Source organism: Scyliorhinus torazame, chromosome 6 (assembly GCF_047496885.1).
Source record: "Scyliorhinus torazame isolate Kashiwa2021f chromosome 6, sScyTor2.1, whole genome shotgun sequence".
Classification (NCBI taxonomy): domain Eukaryota; kingdom Metazoa; phylum Chordata; class Chondrichthyes; order Carcharhiniformes; family Scyliorhinidae; genus Scyliorhinus; species Scyliorhinus torazame.
Genome location: NC_092712.1, coordinates 238,898,584 through 238,920,236, shown reverse-complemented (window position 1 = coordinate 238,920,236; position 21,653 = coordinate 238,898,584). Strand labels below are relative to the sequence as shown.

Here is a 21,653-nt window from a genome sequence, read left to right as displayed (position 1 = left end):
GTGACCTAAGCCGGGAATCGAACCCAGGTCCCTGGTGCTGTGAAGCAACAATGCTAACCACTATGCTACCGTGAAGAGCACCACACATCTGCAATCCTTATTTCCCCCGTTCTTTCCTTCTTATTGCCACCACTTCCATTCAGATCCAAAACTGTGTTTGTAAAGGCTTTGTTACCTGACTGACATTACTGTGGTTCATTGACCTCTGTTGGCCTCGGATATTTCAGGGGTCAAGAGCAGAGCTCAGCAAGATTTCTATACACCCAATATAAAGCATCTGGTCTTGGAATATTCAGATCTTTACCATTATAATTCACAGAGAGGGCTGAATTTAATGGAGGTAATATATCACTTCTTTAGTCCCGCCAAATTAAGTGCCACCCTGGCAATTGACAGGCCAGCCTCGGGTTTTCCCAGGATCAAGTACCATGGGAGTGGCCATCCTGTTTACCTAGAGCTGCTGTTCAATCAGAGGCTGGCAGCAGTATTGCATGATTGCACCACTAGTGAGCCGGTGTCTGCTGCTGGTTTGACACTCGGGGTTGGGATGGGGGTCAGCAGCAAGGGCAGGGTGCTGTCGGGGGGTAGTCCTCCTATTGCCAGGTCCCTCAATCAGTCTGCTCCACACAGGGCAAACCCTCCCCCACCCCCACCACTACTGGTAAGTTAGTACCAGCAGCTGTGAGAAGAGACCCTTGAGTGGGTATTAGTTGCCCACTTTAGTCCTCAATTGGCATTGGGGCAGGAAGGCCATCATCGGCTTTCCCACCATGGCCTTGGGCGAATCCCACCTGCCACCCTCCCACCCATCATATCCGCCACCGGCAAGAGTCCAGCCTATCTGAAACAGGCAATAAAGATCACCATATTTCAATTTTGTATTTTGAATACACTTACCTCATGATCCAAATCTCTAAGCATGATAGAGAAATAGCTCATTTTTAGCAATACAAGCTCTGTGCACAACTTTTTAAAAAATGAGTAGCAGTATCTGTCATTAATCATTCAATTTCTTACAGTTACAGTTCGAGCTCACCTGACTGGCTGGCTGATGACTTTGAAGAAGACCTTTGTTCTGGCACCCAGTTCTGTGCTGAGGATAGTGCTTCTCATTGCAAGCTTGATCGTTCTCCCTTACATGGGGTTAGTATCAGTTGTGGCTATGTTTAGAATGTAATTCTTGAGTGGTGTTGACTTTGTGAAGAATAGGATGTTTCCAGCTTTGCATCAAGTGTGAAACTATTAACGACATCCCTAGTTGTCACCTCTGGTTCAGTTAGTGGTGCTCCTGCCTCTAAACTAACGGGTTGTGTCTTCATATTCCACTCCAGAACCCTTCCATCCCCACAGTCTAGGACGATGTTCAAGTGGAGTACTGAAGGAACACTGTATTTTCACATGGGAGGTTGGGTGAAGTGTTAAACTGAGCAATCTGGCCTCTCAGGTGGACACAAAAGACCCTGTCACACCATTTCCAAGACTGACGGGGTAATTTCCCTGCTGTCCTGGTCCAAAATTCTCCATCAACCAATATCACTAAAACAGATCTAATCATTATCACATTACTGTGGACAACACCTATCTGTGGGCAGAACTTGTATGTGGGCAGCACCTATCTGGATGGCGTGTATATGTGGGCGAAACCAAGGGCAGCGTGGTAGCACAGTGGGTTAGCACAGCTGCCTCAGGGTGCCGAGGACACGGGTTCGATCTTGGCCCTGGGTCACTATCCGTGTGGCATTTGCAATCTCGCTGTGTCTGGGTGGGTCTCACTCCCCTAACCCAAAACGATGGGTTGGTTGGCCACGCTAAACTGCCCCTTAATTGGAAAAAAATATATATATGTGGGCGGAACCTATATGTGGCCGGAACCTATCTGTGGGCCTCGCCATGGGCGGGACATATCTGTGGGTGGGACCCCGTGTGCGGGGCTGGGACTTTGCTGTGCTCAATCCGGCTGCCACATTTCCTTCGTGTAGCAGTGTCTTCCAAAAGCAACTTCATTTGCTGTAAGCAGCTTTAAGATGTACTGATGTTCTCAAAAATCACTCGATAAGTGTGTTTTTTTAGTTGCAGGCCACGTTTGACACTGTCCCTTAACCCCTCCCTGGTTACTACCCCTCCCGAGTTGAAAGGTTTTCCCTGACACAGTTCATTCAAACCAACATGAGGCACCACATCAGAATGGTAAACCTCAGGTATTGGTTGAATTCAAGCCCACAATTGAGCTGTCAAGCTGTCTCAATAAATGTCTCCCAATTAAACTGACTGAGTCTTTCTCAGTCAAAGTGCACATCATTTTAGATTAATCATCAGGCAAGCTGTCTGAGTGTAACTCATACGTTCACTGTTACAGAAATATAATTGAGTGATTGGAGATTGATTCATGAGTACACCTAGTTATTGGAAATGAACTAAGTTCAGGAGGTACAAGATCAATGTCTTCATTATAAATAACATTTTCTCACTACCAGCATTGCCAGTGGTGAAACAAAATGGTAGAGTGTTTCCAAGGCCTAGCCTAAATTTGATATGATTTTATGCAAAATTAGTTGTTTTGCTGTGGTAACAAGGGAAAAGACCAACAAAACCAGATTGTCCGATTGCTGACTCACCACAGGTCAAGAAGATCCCAGATACGCTGCTTGAAATTTTAAGATCTTTCTCACAGCAGCAGAGGTACCTGGTCACTAATAGTGACTTGGGAAAATCTTTACCCAGTTACTGTTTCAGACTCTAAACAAGTGTGCTACCAATAGGTGATAGCTGGCCAAAATGTTTTTTAAAGCAGTTTTGTAACGATTTTTGTGGTTAGATATTGGGCGCGATCTAAGGGAAGAAGCTGTAAGTGTGGTAGCGAGCATGACTTGCCAAGTGCTTCCCGACGACCGACCCGGCAAGACCGTGATCAGTATCTAACATCAATTAGGGTAATGATCCCCCATGGACTTAACGGTAGCAATGGCTGTCCTGCCAGCTGAGTCACCTGCATCGCACCTGGCAGTTCCCCGCTAAGAGGTGTCAGCACATAAACTGCTCCGTCCAAGCAAACCCCAGACAGTACACAGCCATGCCACCACGCAGACATGCTCCACGCTTTGGAGATGCCAACCTGGCCAGACTGTTGGACGCAGTGGAGTCAAGATGGGACATCCTGTTCTCCTGAAGGGGTCAGAGTCATACAGCAGGCCTATATCTCTGTTGAATACAGATGTGAAAACGTTGGCTAAGTTAATGGTGAGGATGATGGAAGGATGCATTCCGCGGGTGATTGCAAAAGACCAAATGGACTTCATGAAGGGTAGGCAACTTCACAGCAATATTAGGCGGTTAATAAATGTGATCATGGCCCTGTCGACGGGATGGGTACCGGAGGTAGTGGTATCTATGGACGTGGAGAAGGCTTTCGACCGGGTGGCGTGGCGGTCCCTGTTTGAGGTTCTGGGAAGGTTTGGGTTTGTGGCTTGGGTGCATCTGCTGTACTGTTGGCGAGTGTACGGATAAACTAGATGAGTTTATGGAGCTTCGGGTTGCGTAGGGGAACGAGACAGAGTGTCCGCTGTCGCCACTGCTATTTGTGCTAGCGATCGAGCCCTTGGTGATGGCCCTTAGAGGGTCAGCAGAATGGCAGGGGATTACGAGGGGGTGTAGGGAACACCAGTCACTGTATGCAGACGACCTGCTGCTTTGTCAGACCCGTTGGAGAGTATGGGGCATATTATGGTCTTAACGGAGAGAGGTAGGGCCTTCTTGGGCTATAAGTTGAATGTGGCAAAAAGTGAGGTGTTTCCAGTGAACGAGGCGGGACGGGGAGCCAATACCAGAATGTTGCCTGGTATTGAGGGAAGATCTTATGAGGAAAGGCTGAGGGACTTGAGGCTGTTTTCGTTAGAGAGCAGAAGGTTAAGAGGTGACTTAATTGAGGCATACAAGATGATCAGAGGATTGGATAGGGTGGACAGTGAGAGCCTTTTTCCTCGGATGGTGATGTCTAGCACGAGGGGACATAGCTTTAAATTGAGGGGAGATAGATATAGGATAGATGTCAGAGGTAGGTTCTTTACTCAGAGAGTAGTAAGGGTGTGGAATGCTCTGCCTGCAACAGTAGTGAACTCGCCAACACTAAGGCTATTCAAATGGTCATTGGATAGACATATGGATGATAAGGGAATAGTGTAGATGCGCTTTAGAGTGGTTTCACAGGTCGGCGCAACATCGAGGGCCAAAGGGCCTGTACTGCACTGTAATGTTCTATGTTCTAATTTAGGGGTGTTGCCATTTAGGGTAGCCAGGAGTAGGTTTAGGTATCTGGGGGTGCAGGTGACGGGGAAGTGACCATGCACAAATGGAACTTAACAAAGTTGGTGGAGGAGTTAAAGGAGGACTTTAGGAGATGGGATACGCTGCATCTAACACTGGCGGGGAGGGTACAAGTGGTGAAATTGGACATCCTGCCAAGGTTCCTATTCATATTTCAGACCTTCGGGTCTTCATTCCGAAGTTCATTTTCCGGAAGCTGGATGCAGCGATCTTGGCGTTTATATGGGCGGGGAAGGTACCTAGGGTAAAGAGGGCCCTGCTACAGAGGCAGAGGCAGAAAGGGGGATTGGCATTACCGAATTTGCTGCATTATTATTGGGCAGCGAATGTGGAGAAAGTGAGGCGGTGGTGGGAAAGCGAGGGGTTAGAATGGGTTTGGATGGAGGAGGAGTCCTGTAAGGGGTCCAGCCTGAGGGCCATGGTGACAGTGACTTAGTGATTGCACCGAGGAGGGACACTGAGGTCGTACAGTCCACAATTAGGGTGTAGAACCAGCTGAGGAGGCACTTTAGGATGGAGGGGATGTCGGTGTCGGTGTGAGAATAATGGTTTAAGCCAGGGGAAATGGATGGCATGGATAGGAGGTGGAGAAAAGTGGGCTGGGCAACGGATCTATATCAGGAGGAGAGGTTTGCAAGTCTGGAAGAGCTGCAAGATAGGGTACAGCTGCTGAAGGGAAACAAATTCAGGTATATGCAAGTGAGGGACTTTGCACGGAAGGTATGGAGAGGGTTTCCCAAGATGTCGAAATATGCCCTATTTGAATGGTTGCTGCTTCCGGACGTGAAAGGGGAGGGTAGGATCGAGGACATATCGGGGTGGCTGGGGGAGCAGGGGGGAGCGCGAGTGGTGAGGATCAAGGAGAAATGGGAGGAGGAGTTGGTGGGTGGGGGAGATAGGCCCGGAAGCGTGGAGTGAGGCACTGCGCAGGGTGAATTTGACCTCCTCATGTGCGAGGATGAGTATGATACAGTTTCAGGTGGTACATGGGGTGCACATGACTCGGAGCGAGGATGAGTGGATTCTTCCAGGGGGTGGCAGGCATGTGTGAGAAGTATGGGCGAGGACCAGCGAACCTGTACATATGTTCTGGGGTTGTGAGACGTTGGAGAGGTAGTGGGAGGGAGTGTTCGGGACGCTAGAAAAGATTGTGGAGGTAGAGGCCAGACCCTATGGTGGCGATTTTTGGGGTATCAGAAATGCCGGAGCTGATGGAGGAGACGAAGACCGACGTGGTAGCCTTCGCCTCTCTAGTTGCCTGCCGAAGGATTTTGCTGGAATGGCGGTCGACAACGCCACCGGGACTGGTGGCCTGGCTGTCTAGGGGACCAGTATGACTTCCTCCGCTTGGAGAAGATTAAGTTTGAATTGAGGGTATCAGCTTTGAGACATAATGGGGACTGTTCACGTCCATGTTTGAGGAGTTGTTCGTTGCGCGGTGGTGGGGGGGGACTTGTACAACACTATAGATCATGAGATGTGGAGAATGTTCTCTGACTCTCTTGTATTTTTGAATGTGTTTAGGATAAAATACATTTTTTTTTAAATGCTTCAGTTATAGGAGTACAGTCTACAGTATTGATATCTTTACTTGAGGAAAATGAAATGAAAAAAAAAATGAAAATTGCTTATTGTCACGAGTAGGCTTCAATGAAGTTACTGTGAAAAGCCCCTAGTCGCCACATTCCGGCGCCTGTTCGGGGAGGCTGGTACAGGAATCAAACCGTGCTGCTGGCCTGCCTTGGTCTGCTTTAAAAGCCAGCGATTTAGCCCAGTGTGCTAAACCAGCCAAATGTAAATGCATTGGAAGCACTTCAGAGAAGGTTTACTGGACTAATACCTGAAATGGGCGGGTTGTCAAATTAGGAAAGATTAGACACACTACTAGACTTGTATTTTCAGGATTTTCAAAAAGTAAGAGGCAACTTTGTTGAAACAAAAAAGATCCTGTGGGTAATTGACTTGAATTGATGAGAAGAGGATGTTTCTTCCTATGGGAGAATCTAGAACTAGGGATCATTATTAAATTTAAATGGCAGGACTCTGGGCAGCACCAAGGATCAGAGGGACCTTGGTGTGCATGTACACTGGTTCCTTAAGGTAACAGGGCAGGTGGACACAGTGGTTAAGAAGGCATTTGGTATGTTTGCCTTTATTAGCCGAGGCATAGAGTTTAAGAGCAGGGAGGTTATGCTGAAACTGTACAAAACTTTGGTTAGGCCACAGCCGAGAGTATTGTGTGCAGTTCTGGAATCCACATTATAGGAGGGATGTGATAGCACTGGAAAGGGTGCAGAGGAGATTTACCAGGATGTTGCCTGGGCCGGGGAGTTTTAGCTGGATTGGATAGACTGCGGTTGCTTTCCTTCGAGCAGAGGAAATTGAGGGAGGACATGACCGAGATGTATAAAATTATGAGGGACATGGATAGAGTAGACAAGAAGAAACTTTCCCATTGGTAGAGGGATCAATGACCTGTGGGCATAAATTTAATGTAAGGGGCAGGAGAATTGGAGGGGATGGGAGCAAAAACGTTTTCACCCAGAGGGGTTTTGGAATCTGGAACTCACTGGCTGAAAGGGTGGTGGAGGCAGAGACCCTCATAACATTTAAGAAATATTTAGCTGTACACTTGCAATGCCAAGGCATACAAGGCTATGGGCCAAGTGTTGAAAAATGTGATTAAATTAGGTGGTTGTTTTTGAGCAGTGCAGACGGACCGTGGGGCCGTTTCTGTCCTGTAGACCTCTGTGACTCTATGTCATGATAATGCTGGGCATCAGTAATTTTCTAGAGTCATTTTAGTTCCATAAAATAAACTCTCTTCAGTGTATTGATCACTGGCAAAATAATCTCCTTCACACCAAAAATGTATCAGGTCTGCTTTATTTTGGAATGCCCTCCAAAAGTTCCTTTGAAACATTCAGTAGAAAATGAGGTGGATGATCAACAAATATAATAATGACTGATCTCTAGTTTATTAATTGAATAATATTTGGATTTTGTAATGTTTTTGACAATTTTACATCTTGATAAATCTTATGAATTCTTACCTTTACTTTTGCAATAATGCTGTTACATATGTTTATAGAAGTGTTTCTGTATTTCTCAGGATCCATGGAGCTTCTTTAGGAGTTAGTTCACTTCTTGCTGGTTTTCTGGGAGAGTCGGCGATGGTAGCAATAGCATCCTGTTATGTTTATCGGAAAGAGGCAAGCCTTTTTATACAGCTTTTTTGATGGCTGTTTTATTTTGTTACTGTGCTTGTGTGTGTAATGGAAAGTTATCTGCATAGTTTTGCCCTAAGATGCAGAGCCAATACAGCTTTTGAGGGAGTTATAGAGGTTCTTTAAATTCATTTTGAGAAAGATATAATAATAATCTTACATCTTATATTAACACTGCAATGAAGTTACTGTGAAAAGCCCCTAGCGTCACACTCCGGCGCCTGTTCGGGTACACCAAGGGAGACTTCTAGCACGTCTTTCGGGACTTTTGGGAGGAAACTGGAGCACCCGGAGGAAACCCACGCAGACGCAGGGAGAACATGCAGACTCCGCACAGACAATGACCCAAGCCGGGAATCGAACCTGGGACTCTGGCACTGTGAAGCAACGGTGCTAAACTCTGCTACCGTGCGACATCTGATAGCAATGGACTTCAATGGCCAAAGGAAATTGAGACAGGTGTAAATAAAATGATTTTATTCCAACAATAAAAGTCAAAACAACCCCAAAGAGAAAGAATGAAGGAGCACTTAGAGATGAGCAGGAGTTCACCAAATGGCTCTTCAAACCTACTCCATCGTTAAGTAAGATTGCAGCTGATAATCCACTTCAGCTACACCTTTCCACACATTTCTGATAAACCTTGATTCTCTTCATATCTACAAATCTACCAATTACAAGCTTGAATATATTGAAGAACTAGTAGAAAATTCCAAAGATTCACAACGCTCCGAGTCTTTTCATTCCTAAATGGCTGATCTATTTTTCTGAGACCATGACTCCTAGTTCCGGACTCCCCGGAGATTCAGAGTTCAGGGGAAGGAAAGCTAAAAACCACGAAAGCTTTTAGAGAAAACTGACAGAAAGAAAAGCAGAATAATCAGCCAGTTACTCCAGGACACAGCTGCATTCACAATAAACTGAAAACAAAGTTATTCATATTACATTTGTCAGCAGATGTGTAAGCCAGCTAATTGAAACACAAGGAGCCAAATTGTGCTTCCAATGGCGAATGGACAATGTTAGCCAATCATTGCAGTTGCACTTGTCTACAGACTTTATATGGGCATTTGTTTTGGTATTTTCAGTGCAACACCCTCTACAGGGCATTCAGAAGCTGTGTGAACGTAGCAAACAACCAGGAAGTTAGAATAGCTAATTCCACACCAATTCAAATATAAATATCAAAATAAAGAATAAATTAAACGTAGGACTAAGAAAATGAGAACTAGACTCAGAGTTAAATTATGAGTTGACATAGAATTTAGACGGCTACTGTGCGATTGAACTAAAGTTTTCAAGATTTAAAGGGAAAATAGGTTTGGTAGAGAGAAATGATTTCCATTGACTAGGGAGTCCAGACCAGAGAGCACAGTCTAACGATTAGAGCCAGCCCTTTTATGAATGACATTAGGAAACTAATAAGCTACTCGGCCCTTTGAGCCTGCTCCCCTATTCGGTAAGATCAAGGCTGATCTGATTATGGCCTCAACTACACTTTCTGTCTGCCACATAACACTTGACCCTCTTGTCAATCAAAGATTTAACTCAGCCTTGATTAAATTCAATGAATCAGCCTCACTGCTTTCTGGGGAAGAGAATTCCACAGACCATCAATCCTCTGAGGGAAAATCTTTCTCATCATTTCTGTCTTAAAAGTTCTTATTTTTCTAGTCTCCCCAACAAGACGAAATGTCTTCCCAGCATCAGCGGCTTATCAAGTTCCCTCAGGATCTTCTATGTTTCAAAAAGATCATCTTTCATTCTTCGAAACTCCTATGAGCAAAGTCCCAGTCTGTTCAACCTTTCTTCATAAGATAAGCACATCATTCCAGGAATGAGTTGATTGAACCTTCTTTGAACTGTTTCTAATGCAATTATATATATTTTTTAAATAAGGAGGCCAGAACTGGGCACAGTACATCAGATGTGGTTTCATCCAGGGCTCTGTAAAGTTGCAGTAAAACTTCCCTACTTTTAGATTCCGTTCCCCTTGCAATAAATGTAAACATTCCTTTTGCTTTCTTAATTACTTGCTATGTACCTGCGTGCTATTCATGTCTGGATACCTAGATCCATTTGTACTACCAAGTTCTGCAATCTCTCTCCATTTAAATTTCTATTCTTCTGCAAAAGCGGAGAGGTTCACATTTTCCAGCGTTATAGTACATCTACCAAATTTCTGCCCACTCACCTTCCTATATACTTTAGTAGATTCTTTACCTTCTCTCGACAATTTACTTTCCTACCTTTCTTGGTGTTAGCAGCAAATTTGGCTACTATACATTGAGGGCTGGATTCTCCGTTTTGCCGGCGCTTAGGGGTTTCCCGACGGCGTGGGGCTGCCCCACAATGGGAAACCCCATTGACCGGCCGGCGTAACAGAACATCATGCCGGCAGGTCGGGGCAGAAATGTGGCGCGGGGCAGAGAATCCAGCCCTGGGTCTCTTCACCCAAGTCATTGATGGAGATTGAAAATAGCTGAGACTCCAGCACAGATTCCTGTACCACTTCACAAGTTACAACTTGTCAATCTCAAAAAGACCCATTTATCCCTACTCTCTGCTACCTGTTACCACCTATGCCATAAGCTTTTAGTTTGTGCAGAAACTTTTGATGTGGTACCTTAACGTTTATCGCTGGATGTCCAAGTACATTCTCCTTTATCTACCTTGTTTGTTGTTTCCTCAAAGAGCTCTTATAAATTAGTTAGACACAACTTCCCTTTCACATAACCATGTTGACTCTGCCTGAGCTCATTATGATTTTCTAAGTATCCTGAATAATGGATTTTAGCAATTTTCCTACGTCAGATGTTTGGCTAACTGGCCAATAGTTTCCTGCTTTCTGGCTCCTCCCTCAAATAAAGGTGTTACATTTGTTAATTTTTCAATCCGTTGGGACCCTTCCAAAATCTGTGGAATTTTGGAAGATTACAAGCAATGTATCGAGATTCATAAACTCCTAGACTTTTACAGCACAGAAGGAGGCCATTTGGCCCATCATTTCCATGCTGGTTAACAAAGATCTGACTACACTAATCCCATTTTCCAACACTTGGCCATAACCCTGGAGGTTATGGCAATGCAAATTAATATCTAAATACATCTTAAATGTTACGAGAGTTTCTGACTAAACCAGCCTTTCAGATGGTGAATTCCAGTCTCCCACCACCCTCTGGCTGAAAAGGTTTCTCCTCAACTCTCCTCTAAGTCTTTCACCTCTTCTTTTAAATCTATACCCCTCCACTAATGGAAAAGGTGCCTTCCTATCCACCTATCTACGTCCCTAATAACCTTATAGACCTCTCTCAGGTCCCCCCTCAACCTTCGCTTCTCCAAGGAAAACAACCCCAGCCAATCATATCTCCCCTCCTAGATTAGACCCTCCAGCCCAGGCAACATCCTGGAAAATCTCCTCTGCACCCTTTCCAGTGCTATCACATCCTTCCTATAATGTGGTGACCAGAACTGCACGTAATATTCTAGTATCTCTGAGGTCACTTCTTTTAAGATCCCAGGATGCAGGCCATTGGGACCTGGGAATTTGTCAACCTTTAAGTGTAATAGTTTTCTGAGCAACTTTTCCCAGGTGATTGTTTTTAAGATATCCCTCCCTTTCACCTCTTGATTTTCAAGTATCTTTGAGAAGTTTTCTTCTACAGTGAAGACAGATATAAAATGCCTGGTTAACAATTCTGCTGTTTCCTTGTTTTCCATTATTTGTTCCCCAGACTCACTCTCTAGAGGACCATCGCTCAATTAGTTCTTCTTTTCCTTTTTAAATACTTGTAGAAACTCTTGCCATCTGTTTTTATATTTCTGGCCAGCTTTCCCATATACATTAATTTATCACTTTTTTCAGTCATTCGTTGACTCTCAGAACCTGTACAATCATCTGATCTACGACTTATCTTTGAATATTTGTATAGTGTTTGTTTTAATTTGATACTATTCTTACCATCCTTATTTAGCCGTGGATGATGCATCCTTCTCAAAGAGTCTTTCTTTATCACTGAGATAAATCCTTGTTGAGCATTATTCAATATTTCTCTGTCACTGCATCGCTACTGTCCTATCTTTCAACCTAGTCTCCCAGGTCACTTCCACAAAAAATGGTAAATGTTTAAAACTCTGATCCTCAAATGGCAATTAATGCTAAGTCGATTTTTAGCCTGAGATTGTTAAATTGTTTCCCAAGGTTATTATGGGAGATGGGGAAAAGGCAGGTATATAGGCTTGTTGGCAGGTTGCAAGTCATCTTTGATCTCAGTGAATGACAGAAAAGGCTCAAGAGCCTAAATGGCTGCTGCCTGTTCCTGTGTTCCCACGAGAGAGCAAGAGATGGAAGGGACAAACTAAATAACTTTCCTATTTGTTTAAATCTCCAACAATAATCTAATCTTAAAGAATAAGAATTCACACTTGTAAAATTTAATTTTCAATGCTAGAGAGGTTGCTTCCTGGTAATTAAAATTTGTCAAGCTGCTACAAATGTACTTACACAGTAATGGACAAGCCCTGACATTCTCTTGACAAGTTTAATTTTTTTTTTAAACGCATTTTATTCAAACTTGTATCAAAGTAGGTTACAGCAAATAAACACCCCGGGAAACATTCTTCCCAACAATCAACTATACAGTTTGTACAGATTTTTCACCCCCCCCTGCAATGAACAGCTCCTCAAACACGGTCACAAACATCCCCCACCTTTTCTCAAACTCCCCTGCTGAGCCCCTTAACTCATACTTTATCTTCTCTAACCGCAGGAAGGCATACAGGTCACCCAACCATGCTGCTACCCCCGGTGGCGATGCCGACCGCCACTCCAGCAAAATTTGTTGCCGTGCAATCAGAGAGGCAAAGGTCAAGACATTGGCCTTCCTCCTCTCCATGAGCTCTGGCTTCTCTGAAAACCCAAATATCGCCACCAGAGGGTCTGGGTCCACTCCCTCCTCCACTATCGTGGCTAAGACCATGAACACTCCCGCCAAGAATCTTTCCAATTTTTCACAACCCCAAAACATGTGCGCATGATTCGCCCAAAACATGTGCACATGATTCGCTGTCTTGACAAGTTTAATAATTACCTATCACGTAAGTACTGCTATACTTCAAGCCCTTCATGTTAATTCCTAATCTCTCAGGAGAAATTGGCTGGAATTTGTTGTGATTCACCCCCCCCCCCCCAACAGGTTTCCCGGCGGAGTGGGATGGGTTCAATAGGAAACCACATTGACAAGCGGTGGGAGTATAGAATCCTGCCACCAGTGAACGGCATGCTGCCGAGAAACACGTGACTGGGGAACTGGAGAATCCAGTCCACTGTTGGGGCTAAACTTCTGGAGGAGCAAAGCATTTCAGACAGCAATTTCTTACTGATGAGATTCTAGATTAATTTTTATTTGCTGACTTTCATATGAATACAAGTGTTGGACAATACAAGGGTCCAGAGAAGGTTCACAAGAATGATCCCTGGAATGAAGAGCTTGTCATATGAGGAACGGTTGACGACTCTGGCTCTGTACTTGTTGGAGTTTAGAAGGATGAGGGGAATCTTATTGAAACTTACAGGATACTGCGAGGCCTGGATAGAGTGGACGTGGAGAGGATGTTTCCACTTGTAGGAAAAACTAGAAGCAGAGGGCACAATCTCAGACTAAAGGGACGATCCTTTAAAACAGAGATGAGGAGGAATTTCTTCAGTCAGAGGGTGGTGAATCTGTGGAACTCTGCGTCAGGAGGCTGTGGAGGCCAAATCACTGAGTGTCTTTAAGACAGAAATAGATAGGTTCTTGATTAATAAGGGGATCAGGGGAGAAGGCAGGAGAATGGAGATGAGAAAAACATCAGCCATGATTGAATGGTGAAGCAGTCTCGATGGGCCAAGTGGCCTAATTCTGCTTATGGTCTTTGTTGAGCATTGCTTTTTTTCACCCTGTGGCTGTTCATGAGGTGCACATTTTATCCAAGGCCACAATAAGCCGTCCGGTCTCGGGGCTTTACCCAACTGCATGGCCTCCAGCCCCTCTACTATTTCTTCAATTCCAATCGGGGCTCCCAACCCCTCCACCAACCCTTCCTCCACCTTTGGAAACTCGAACCCTTCCAAAAACTACCTCATCCCCTCTACCCCAGCTGGGTGTTCCGACTCATACAGCCGACTGTAAAACTCCTTAACACCCCGTTCACCCCCGCTGCATCCAGTACCGTGTTTCCCTCCTCTGTCCTTCACTCTTCCTATCTCCCTGGTCGCCTCCCTTTTACTTAGCTGGTGTGCAAGCATCCTGCTGGCCTTCTCCCCATACTTCTATATCGCCCCCCTCGCCTTCATCAACTGCCCCACCGCCTTCCCTGTAGATAACAGACCAAACTCCATCTGTAGATTCTGCCGCTCCTTCAATAACCCTGCTGTGGTGATGTGCATCAATGTAAATGCATGTAGGCTAGCTAGACACTAGAGGGAGCACCAGAAACATCACACACACACACACACACTCAGCCAATAGATCAGTTAGATAGGAGACGGCCAATGGACATTCACGATACACAAGGAAGTGACACGACCACAGGGGGTGGGGCATTACACCAACCCATATATAAAGGACACCACACACATGATCTGCCCCTTTCAGTGGAGACAGTCAGTGAGTACAGACACAGGGTTGATTCAATATTAGACCCACCACGTGGATTGCAGCAGCTGGTTAGTCAGTCTGGGTAGCTATAGTAGGATTAGCAGTAGTGTCGAACCCGAGTAATAGAAGTGTAAATAGTTTAATAAACGTGTTGAACTTATCTCCACGTCTGAACCTTCCTTTGTCAAGTGCACCACAAAGAAGCCGGCTTACACCTACAACATAACAAATCACCTGCCTCCATGGCCTCCGAATATCTCCTATACACCTGGAGTATTTCCCCAACCAACCTATCTCTGCCCACTCCATCTTCTCCTTATGGGCCCGTGTCGGGATTAGCTACCCCCTGACCACTGCCTTCAGCGCTTCCCAAACTGTTGTTGCCGAGACTTCCCCCATGTCATTTATTTCCAGATAGTTCTGGATGGCCTCCCTCACACGCCAGCACCCCCCCTCATCCGCTAACAGTCCTACGCCCAATCTCCATTGCGGGTGCTGACCACCCTTCTTGCTCACCCGTAGATCCACCCAGTGTGGGGCATGGTCCGACATAACGATCGCCGAATACTCGGTATCTACCACCCACGCCAGTAAAGCCCTGTTCAAGATGACAAAATCGATACAGGAGTATAATTTGTGGACATGGGAAAAGAAAGAAAACTCCTTCGCTCTTGGCCGTCTGAACCTCCATGGGTCTACCCCCCCCCCCCCATCTGCTCCATGAACCCCTTTAATTCCTTCGTCGCAGCTGTCACCCTCCCTGTCCTTGAACTCGACCGATCAATGACCGTAATGAAGTCCCCCCTCATGATCAGCCTATGCGAGTCCAGGTCCGGGATCTTCCCTAACACCCGCCTCATAAACTCCGCATCGTCCCAGTTTGGTGCGTAAATATTTACGAACACCACCGGCATCCCCTCGAGCTTCCCACTCACCATGATATACCTATATTCCCGCAACTATATTCCCTGTCTCAAATAACACCCGCTTATTGATCAAGATCGCGACCCCACTAGTCTTAGAGTCCAACCCCAAGTGAAATACTTGCCTGACCCACCCCTTCCTCGGTCTAGTCTGATCCATTATCCTCAGGTGTGCCTCCTGCAGCATTGCCACGTCCGCCTTCAACCTCCTCTTGATCAGCCCATTCAGCCCTCTAACATTCCATCTGGTCGGGGGGCACCATGCGCCCCAACCCCTCCCCCGCAAATCAACCATCACCCTTCTTAGGCCAGCCTCCAGCTCGCGTCCCACGCTTCCACAGGCCTGCCCTCGGGCACCCACCGTCCTCGACCTCCAATTTGTCTCCCAGCAACAGTCCCTCCCCTGTCGGCTGAGCATCCCCCCCCCCCTCATTAACAGAACAACAATCCCAACCCCCCTCAACAAACGTATCACCTGCTCGCCCCCCACTGCGCTTCTGTGGGCTAGCCCGCCCAGCTAGCCTGGTAGCCCCCCCCCCCGTCCATGGCGCCAAACATCCGACCCACTATTGCTCTCCCTTCCACCCCCTCAACCCCCCCCCCCCCCCCACCCCGCTCAAACATACATATTCAAAACATCACAATCCCCAACAGACACGTATAAGAAAAATTTGACCTCCCATCCCCGCACAAGAACAAAGTTAATTCACATACCAAACTGAGCAACGGCCCAAAAACTGACAAAAAAAAGCACTCCGTGTGCAGGCCAAAACAAAAATAACTTTAACAGTACAAGCACAGCATTACCCGCTCCCAACGTTCAGTATCTTCAGTCACCTGACACTCTTTTGTCCTTAACAAAGACCATCATCTCGTCCGGCGATCCAAAGTAATGTTCTTGACCCTCATCGGTGACCCACAAACAAGCTGGGTGTAACATTCCAAACTTCACCCCCTTCTTGAAGAGGGACGATTTAAATAAATCCCGCTCTTTTTTGGCCTGTTCACACCCAGGTCCTGGTAGACGCACAGCATGCTGTCCTCCCACTTGCAGCTCCGAGTCTGCTTGGCCCGCCGTAAAATCTGTTCCTTATCCAGGAACCGGTGCATTCGGGTCATTCAAATGCGGCTTCCTTGCAAGCGCTCTTTGTGCTCTGTCCACTTCCAAGGGTCGAGCAAACGCCCCATCACCCAGCAGCTTTTCAAGCATACTTGCCACGTATGCCCTTGCGTCCGTTCCCTCGCTGCCCTCCGGGAGGCCGACGATCCTCAGGTTCTGTCCACGGGACCTGTTCTCTAAATCCTCCACCTTCCCCTGCAGCCTTTTCTGGTTGTCCCTCATCAGCCCCATCTCCTCCTCCATCGCGGTTAGCTGGTCCTCGTGCTCGGCCACCTTCTCTTCCATCCTCTGGACCGCCAGTCCGTGGCTTCTAGTCTCTGTTCCACCCGATTGATGCCTTACTCGGGTCTAAACCCTCCCATTTTTGCTTGGCGAAACTCTCCTGAATAAATTTCACTAGCTGTACCGTTGACCACTGGTCCACCAATCCAGGACCCTGCACCACCACCATGTTCCCCTATGCTGTAGGTTCTGCACGCGTCTTTTTTGCCCAGCTATTTCTTCTTTGAAGACCACTTCTGGTCCATGTCTCCATAAACTGGTGGGGGATTCCTCCTCTCTGTCTCGCCCGCCTCCGATTTTTCCGATCAAATTCCACAAAGGTCGGGAGAAAAGGTCCAAAAAGTCCACCACAAGCGGGAGCTACCAAATACACAACCTCCTACTCCAAGGCTGCCACCAGAAGTCCTAGGATGTTCTTTTTAAACACCTCCCCAGCACTCGTTACAGGTCCAATTTGGGATGGCCGCCAGGAAGACAGCACCACATTTCACGGAGGGAACCCTCACCAAACTCTTGGATGGTGTGGAGCAGAGACATCAGGCATGATTTCATGAAAAATCCAGTTTTGGGCACAAATGGTGGGATGTTTCTCGGAGCCTGCAGGGACTTTTTGGGGGGCTTCTGCCGAGGCCGTACTTATCTTCATTGCCTGCACTGACGAACTCAGCACAACAGTACAGGAAGAGATCGGGGCTCCGTTTTTAACTGCTGAAGAGTCCTGACAATGCCCTGATCCACAGGTCTATCAGGATCTGGGACATCCACCCATGCGCATCCCCCTACAAGAAACCTCACTCCCTCCCTGTCACACAATAGCCTCTTCCCTCAATTTCCCCTCTCAACTCCACCTGAATCAAGCATCTCGACACTCAGCAGGTCACGTAATTCTCCTAGGGGTGAGGAGTGAGGGCATGAGATGTCTAGAAGTTCAAGGCCACTGGTTAGGAGGCCAGGCTGTCGTGGATTAGTGTCTGGGTGGCTGGTTGTTCAAGTTCGAAGGCTAATTTAAACCGCAGCTCATGAAAGCTGAAGTAGCACAGTGCTTATCACTATTGCTTCACAGCACTAGGGTCCCAGGTTCATTTCCTGGCTTGGGTCACTGTCTGTGTGGAGTCTGCATGATCTCCCCATGTCTGCGTGGGTTTCTCTGGGTGCTCCAGTTGGTTTCCTCCCACAAGTCCCGAAAAATGTGCTGTTAGGTCATTTGGACATTCTGAATTCTCTCTCTGTGTACCCAAACAGGCGGCGGCGGAATGTGGCAACTAGGGACTTTTCACAGTAACTTCATTGTAAGTAAACCTACTTGTAACAGTAAAGATTATTATTTAAAAAAGAATGAGGGTGCCCTCCAAGGATGTAGTTGACTGCAAATTATAGTTTTCACATCCATTTGGTGTGCCTCCTCTGCCACAAGGGGAAGCCAATTGCCCAATCAGCTCCCTCATCCTTAATGAGTCAATTGTGCCACTTTAGTCAGCATTGTAATGCATGAGTGTGCAACTGATTTCCACCCGATTGTTAACCCTCTGGAGGTCTAGCCCCTGGGACTGTCTCAATTTATCCCTCGGTTAATTTGATTTTGTTCACTTCATTCTTTAGGTTATGCAAAATAATTGGAGGTCTAGCCCCAAGCATTGAACTCGAAGGCTGATACTTACATCTCCTTAACAGAGGTGGCACAGATGTGGCCCCCAATATAAGGTGTTATGGTGAAGTCATTTGTCAGTCACGCCATACAGGAGATGCTGGGTGGCAGTATCTCATTCCCTCATGAGGTCAGAACGTAGGTCCATTGACTGCAATCAACTTAGAATGTGGTGCTGTCTTCCTGGCAGCCATCTCCCCCTCTTCCCTCCCCTCCCCCCTTCCCTCCCCCTCCTCCCCCCTCTCATCTCCTCCCCCTCCATATCCCCCCCCCCCCCAAGTGATTTTTCTGATCTTCACCGGCAGTGCAGCAGATTGCCAGCCTTCATAGAAGGCTGTTATAGAAGAGCATGGGATTAGGCAGAGACAGCAAAAATAAATGATGAAATAAAAGTTAAATTGAAGTACAATGCAATCTGAAACAGCCACCATATTTTGCAGTATACAGAAGATACATGCAAATGGAATTCAGAGGTTGGTATCAAATTGCTGAATTGTAATCTGCAATGCTAAAATTGCTTTTACTACAGAAAAAGAAAAGATCTCTGGATGAAGCAGCCGCTGATGGAGAGGACTCTGCAATGAATTCCGCAACTATACCTGAGGAAATGTCTGAGGTAGTGGAGTTGGATGAAGATGAATGAGCAACATTTATACTCTGCAGGGATCACGATGGTACAATATAATCATGTTAATCCACCCTTCACTTCTGCTTCCATCCTTTATTTTTCCGGAGAGTGTCTACCAACACCAAAGACAACTTCTAATTATGTTGCTGAATTGCTCATATCATTGGACAGGCTGGACTTCAGGCTTCTTGCATGCAGTTTTATTTCAGCTAATACATGGATGAAAGCAACTTCGAAAGAAAACATCCAGAAAGTCTTCCACGGTTAAGTTGGCTGACATCCTTCTTCCCATGGTATTCGCAACACATCTAAAACCAAAGCACCTACATCTTCTGTTGACTATACTGCTGCCCTGTTCTCCATCAGTATCTTTTGATAGACTAAGGGTGCATATTTGGGATTTATACTTTATTTAACTGCTTGAATAATATTATGTTGTGAGTTTTTTCATGTATATTTGCAGTTCGGTTTCCAGTGAGCTGTGTGATTTATTGCCATAATGTTGCTGCTCAAGGCGTGAAGTTCTGAAGACACCATAAAGGACACAATTTTGTAAAAAAATAAAAAGGTTGAACATATCAAAATATTTTTTTACAATAACAGAAGAGTTTGATATCAGTATATTGGGGAGAACGTTATGCATGTGGTGGTGACTTGTAAGTAAAGCAGTAATGGGAGAAATTAAAACACAGACAAGACTTGAATTTCATAGACTCATAATATCAAGTGGCACGAGAGATTATTACTTGAAATAAATGAGATTTTAAGACAGGGTGTAATTTGGCATCTTAAATAATGTTTAAAATAGTTTATTTGCCACCTATAAACAAATGTGTTGTATCATTTTGATACATGTGTACTGCTTCAGAGCATTGTATATTGTAAAGCAGTGGGTACCATTGATTCAAATTGTTTTTTGTCCATTACAGCTTGACAGTTGATGAATGTTATAGCTCAGTGCTTGGTTTCTGTGGAAGAGTTGAGATCAGCACAGACATAGCCCACTTTTACCCTTTTTCTGCATGAAGCAACATTTTTTCCCTGCACATTACATCAAGGACTCAAACCAACCCAACTTTATGTTAACTGGGATACTGAGCTGAAGATGTGCACAACGCATTTGAGAAGCTCCTAATCTGCTGCAGATAATCTCCAGCCCATTTTCCTCCTTCCCAGTCCCAATGCCTGCCATTCATTTTACAGCCTACTATTTTCATCCAATCCTTCATTTGCTTCACTAATTTTTAATATATTTGTTAATGTTATATACAAGAAAACTCTTTCATACTTCCTGGGCAGTCTCACTCCAGTCCTTGGAGAGTACAGAACCACATCAAAGAATTAATTATCTTTAATTTGCCATCAAAACGGCAGTCTCATGTAGAGGCCACTGGCTGTTGAAATAGAAATGCATTACTCTGATACAATTTGGGACCGAAGGATACTGTTTGTGTAGGGGAAAGTAAGCTTCACTCTAGTTAAACTGTACTGGAAAGTATTCCAACTTTCAGCACCAACTCATTGAGCAGAAGATTTTGGGGGAAAGTGGTACATTTTTTGTATAAACTGCACAATCACCCGTTTTGTAAATGATTGTAATACTGCCTGTAATAAACATTTTGCAGCAGACGGGAAGTTGATGTCATTTGGATGGAGGCATTGTAATAGTGACAGATCCTTACTCAAAATGGTTGGTGGGCAGCTTTGCCATGCTGCAGGGTATAAAAGGGCATGACTACAAAGGTGTTTTGGTGTGAGTGAAATCATTTTCTAATTAATGTAACGAGCGGTCAAGCTTTAATGTGAATTCCAAATAATCGAGTTCACAATGTTCGCTGTTCTCTTGCATAGTTTTCAAAAAACAAAGGAAACCACAGCCTTTATCCCCTGCATTTAAACATCTTGGTCACAAATTATTTCAACAGGACTCTTGACATTACTGTTGCTAAGTTGTTAGATATTACGCGTAATGAAGTTATGAGTGTTTGTAGTCGATGGAAAATGTCCTCTATTATAACTAAACTGATTATGAAACATGCTTTAATTCAAATTTCACCAAGCAGCGAATTGTTTTTTTAAAAAAAAAATACAAGTTTCCATCAGTTATATTTGAAGCATTCAACTCTGTTTAATATGCAAGCATAATTTTAAAATACCAAATAGAGAATGTTGTTTCTAAATATAATGTATGTATATTTTTTCATGGTATTAATAGATTTGAATCTATTATTTTGGATCTTTGAGCTTGTGCCATTTACTTCAGTTGGGTACTCAATTAAAATGTTTTTTTCTCGCCTTGATTATGTTTTCATTGTGCTGTATGTAAAACCTTGCATAAAATAGCATTCAAGATCCAAATCTCAGTTCACCCCATCGGGGAATATGTGTTGGGACAATGTATGCTGACTGGCACCACTGGAGAAATAAAAATGCAACTAAGCATGCATGCTGGACATTTTCCTGACAATCCATGATATTTTTGAATGGGAAATACAAAGTACCACCCATGCTTCATAATAGTAACATTGAATATTCATTCAAAATAAAGAAACTCATCATATGTGGATAGATTAGTTTGACAAGACAGTCCCAACAGGGGCATCAGTAATTTTAATGATCAAGTACAATTAGTTAAACATTAGTCATGATGTGGAGATGCCGGCGTTGGACTGGGGTGAGCACAGTACGAAGTCTTACAACACCAGGTTAAAGTCCAACAGGTTTGTTTCGATGTCACTAGCTTTCGGAGCGCTGCTCCTTCCTCAGGTGAATGAAGAGGTATGTTCCAGAAACATATATATAGACAAATTCAAAGATGCCAAACAATGCTTGGAATGCGACCATTAGCAGGTGATTAAATCTTTACAGAT

The 21,653-nt window shown here is 45.1% G+C and overlaps 1 protein-coding gene across 2 annotated transcripts in view; it reads left to right on the top strand.

The window, feature by feature from the left end:
* ankhb (ANKH inorganic pyrophosphate transport regulator b) overlaps nt 1–21,241 on the top strand; it is a 287,434-nt gene extending 266,193 nt beyond the window's left edge. For both annotated transcript variants that reach the window (XM_072509527.1, XM_072509528.1), the window contains 3 exons: nt 1,020–1,143; nt 7,433–7,532; nt 18,685–21,241. In XM_072509527.1, the coding sequence (XP_072365628.1) occupies nt 1,020–1,143; nt 7,433–7,532; nt 18,685–18,798 (338 nt within the window). In that variant the 3' untranslated portion in view covers nt 18,799–21,241. The remainder of the gene's footprint in view (nt 1–1,019; nt 1,144–7,432; nt 7,533–18,684) is intronic.
* Nucleotides 21,242–21,653: the final 412 nt, after the last annotated feature.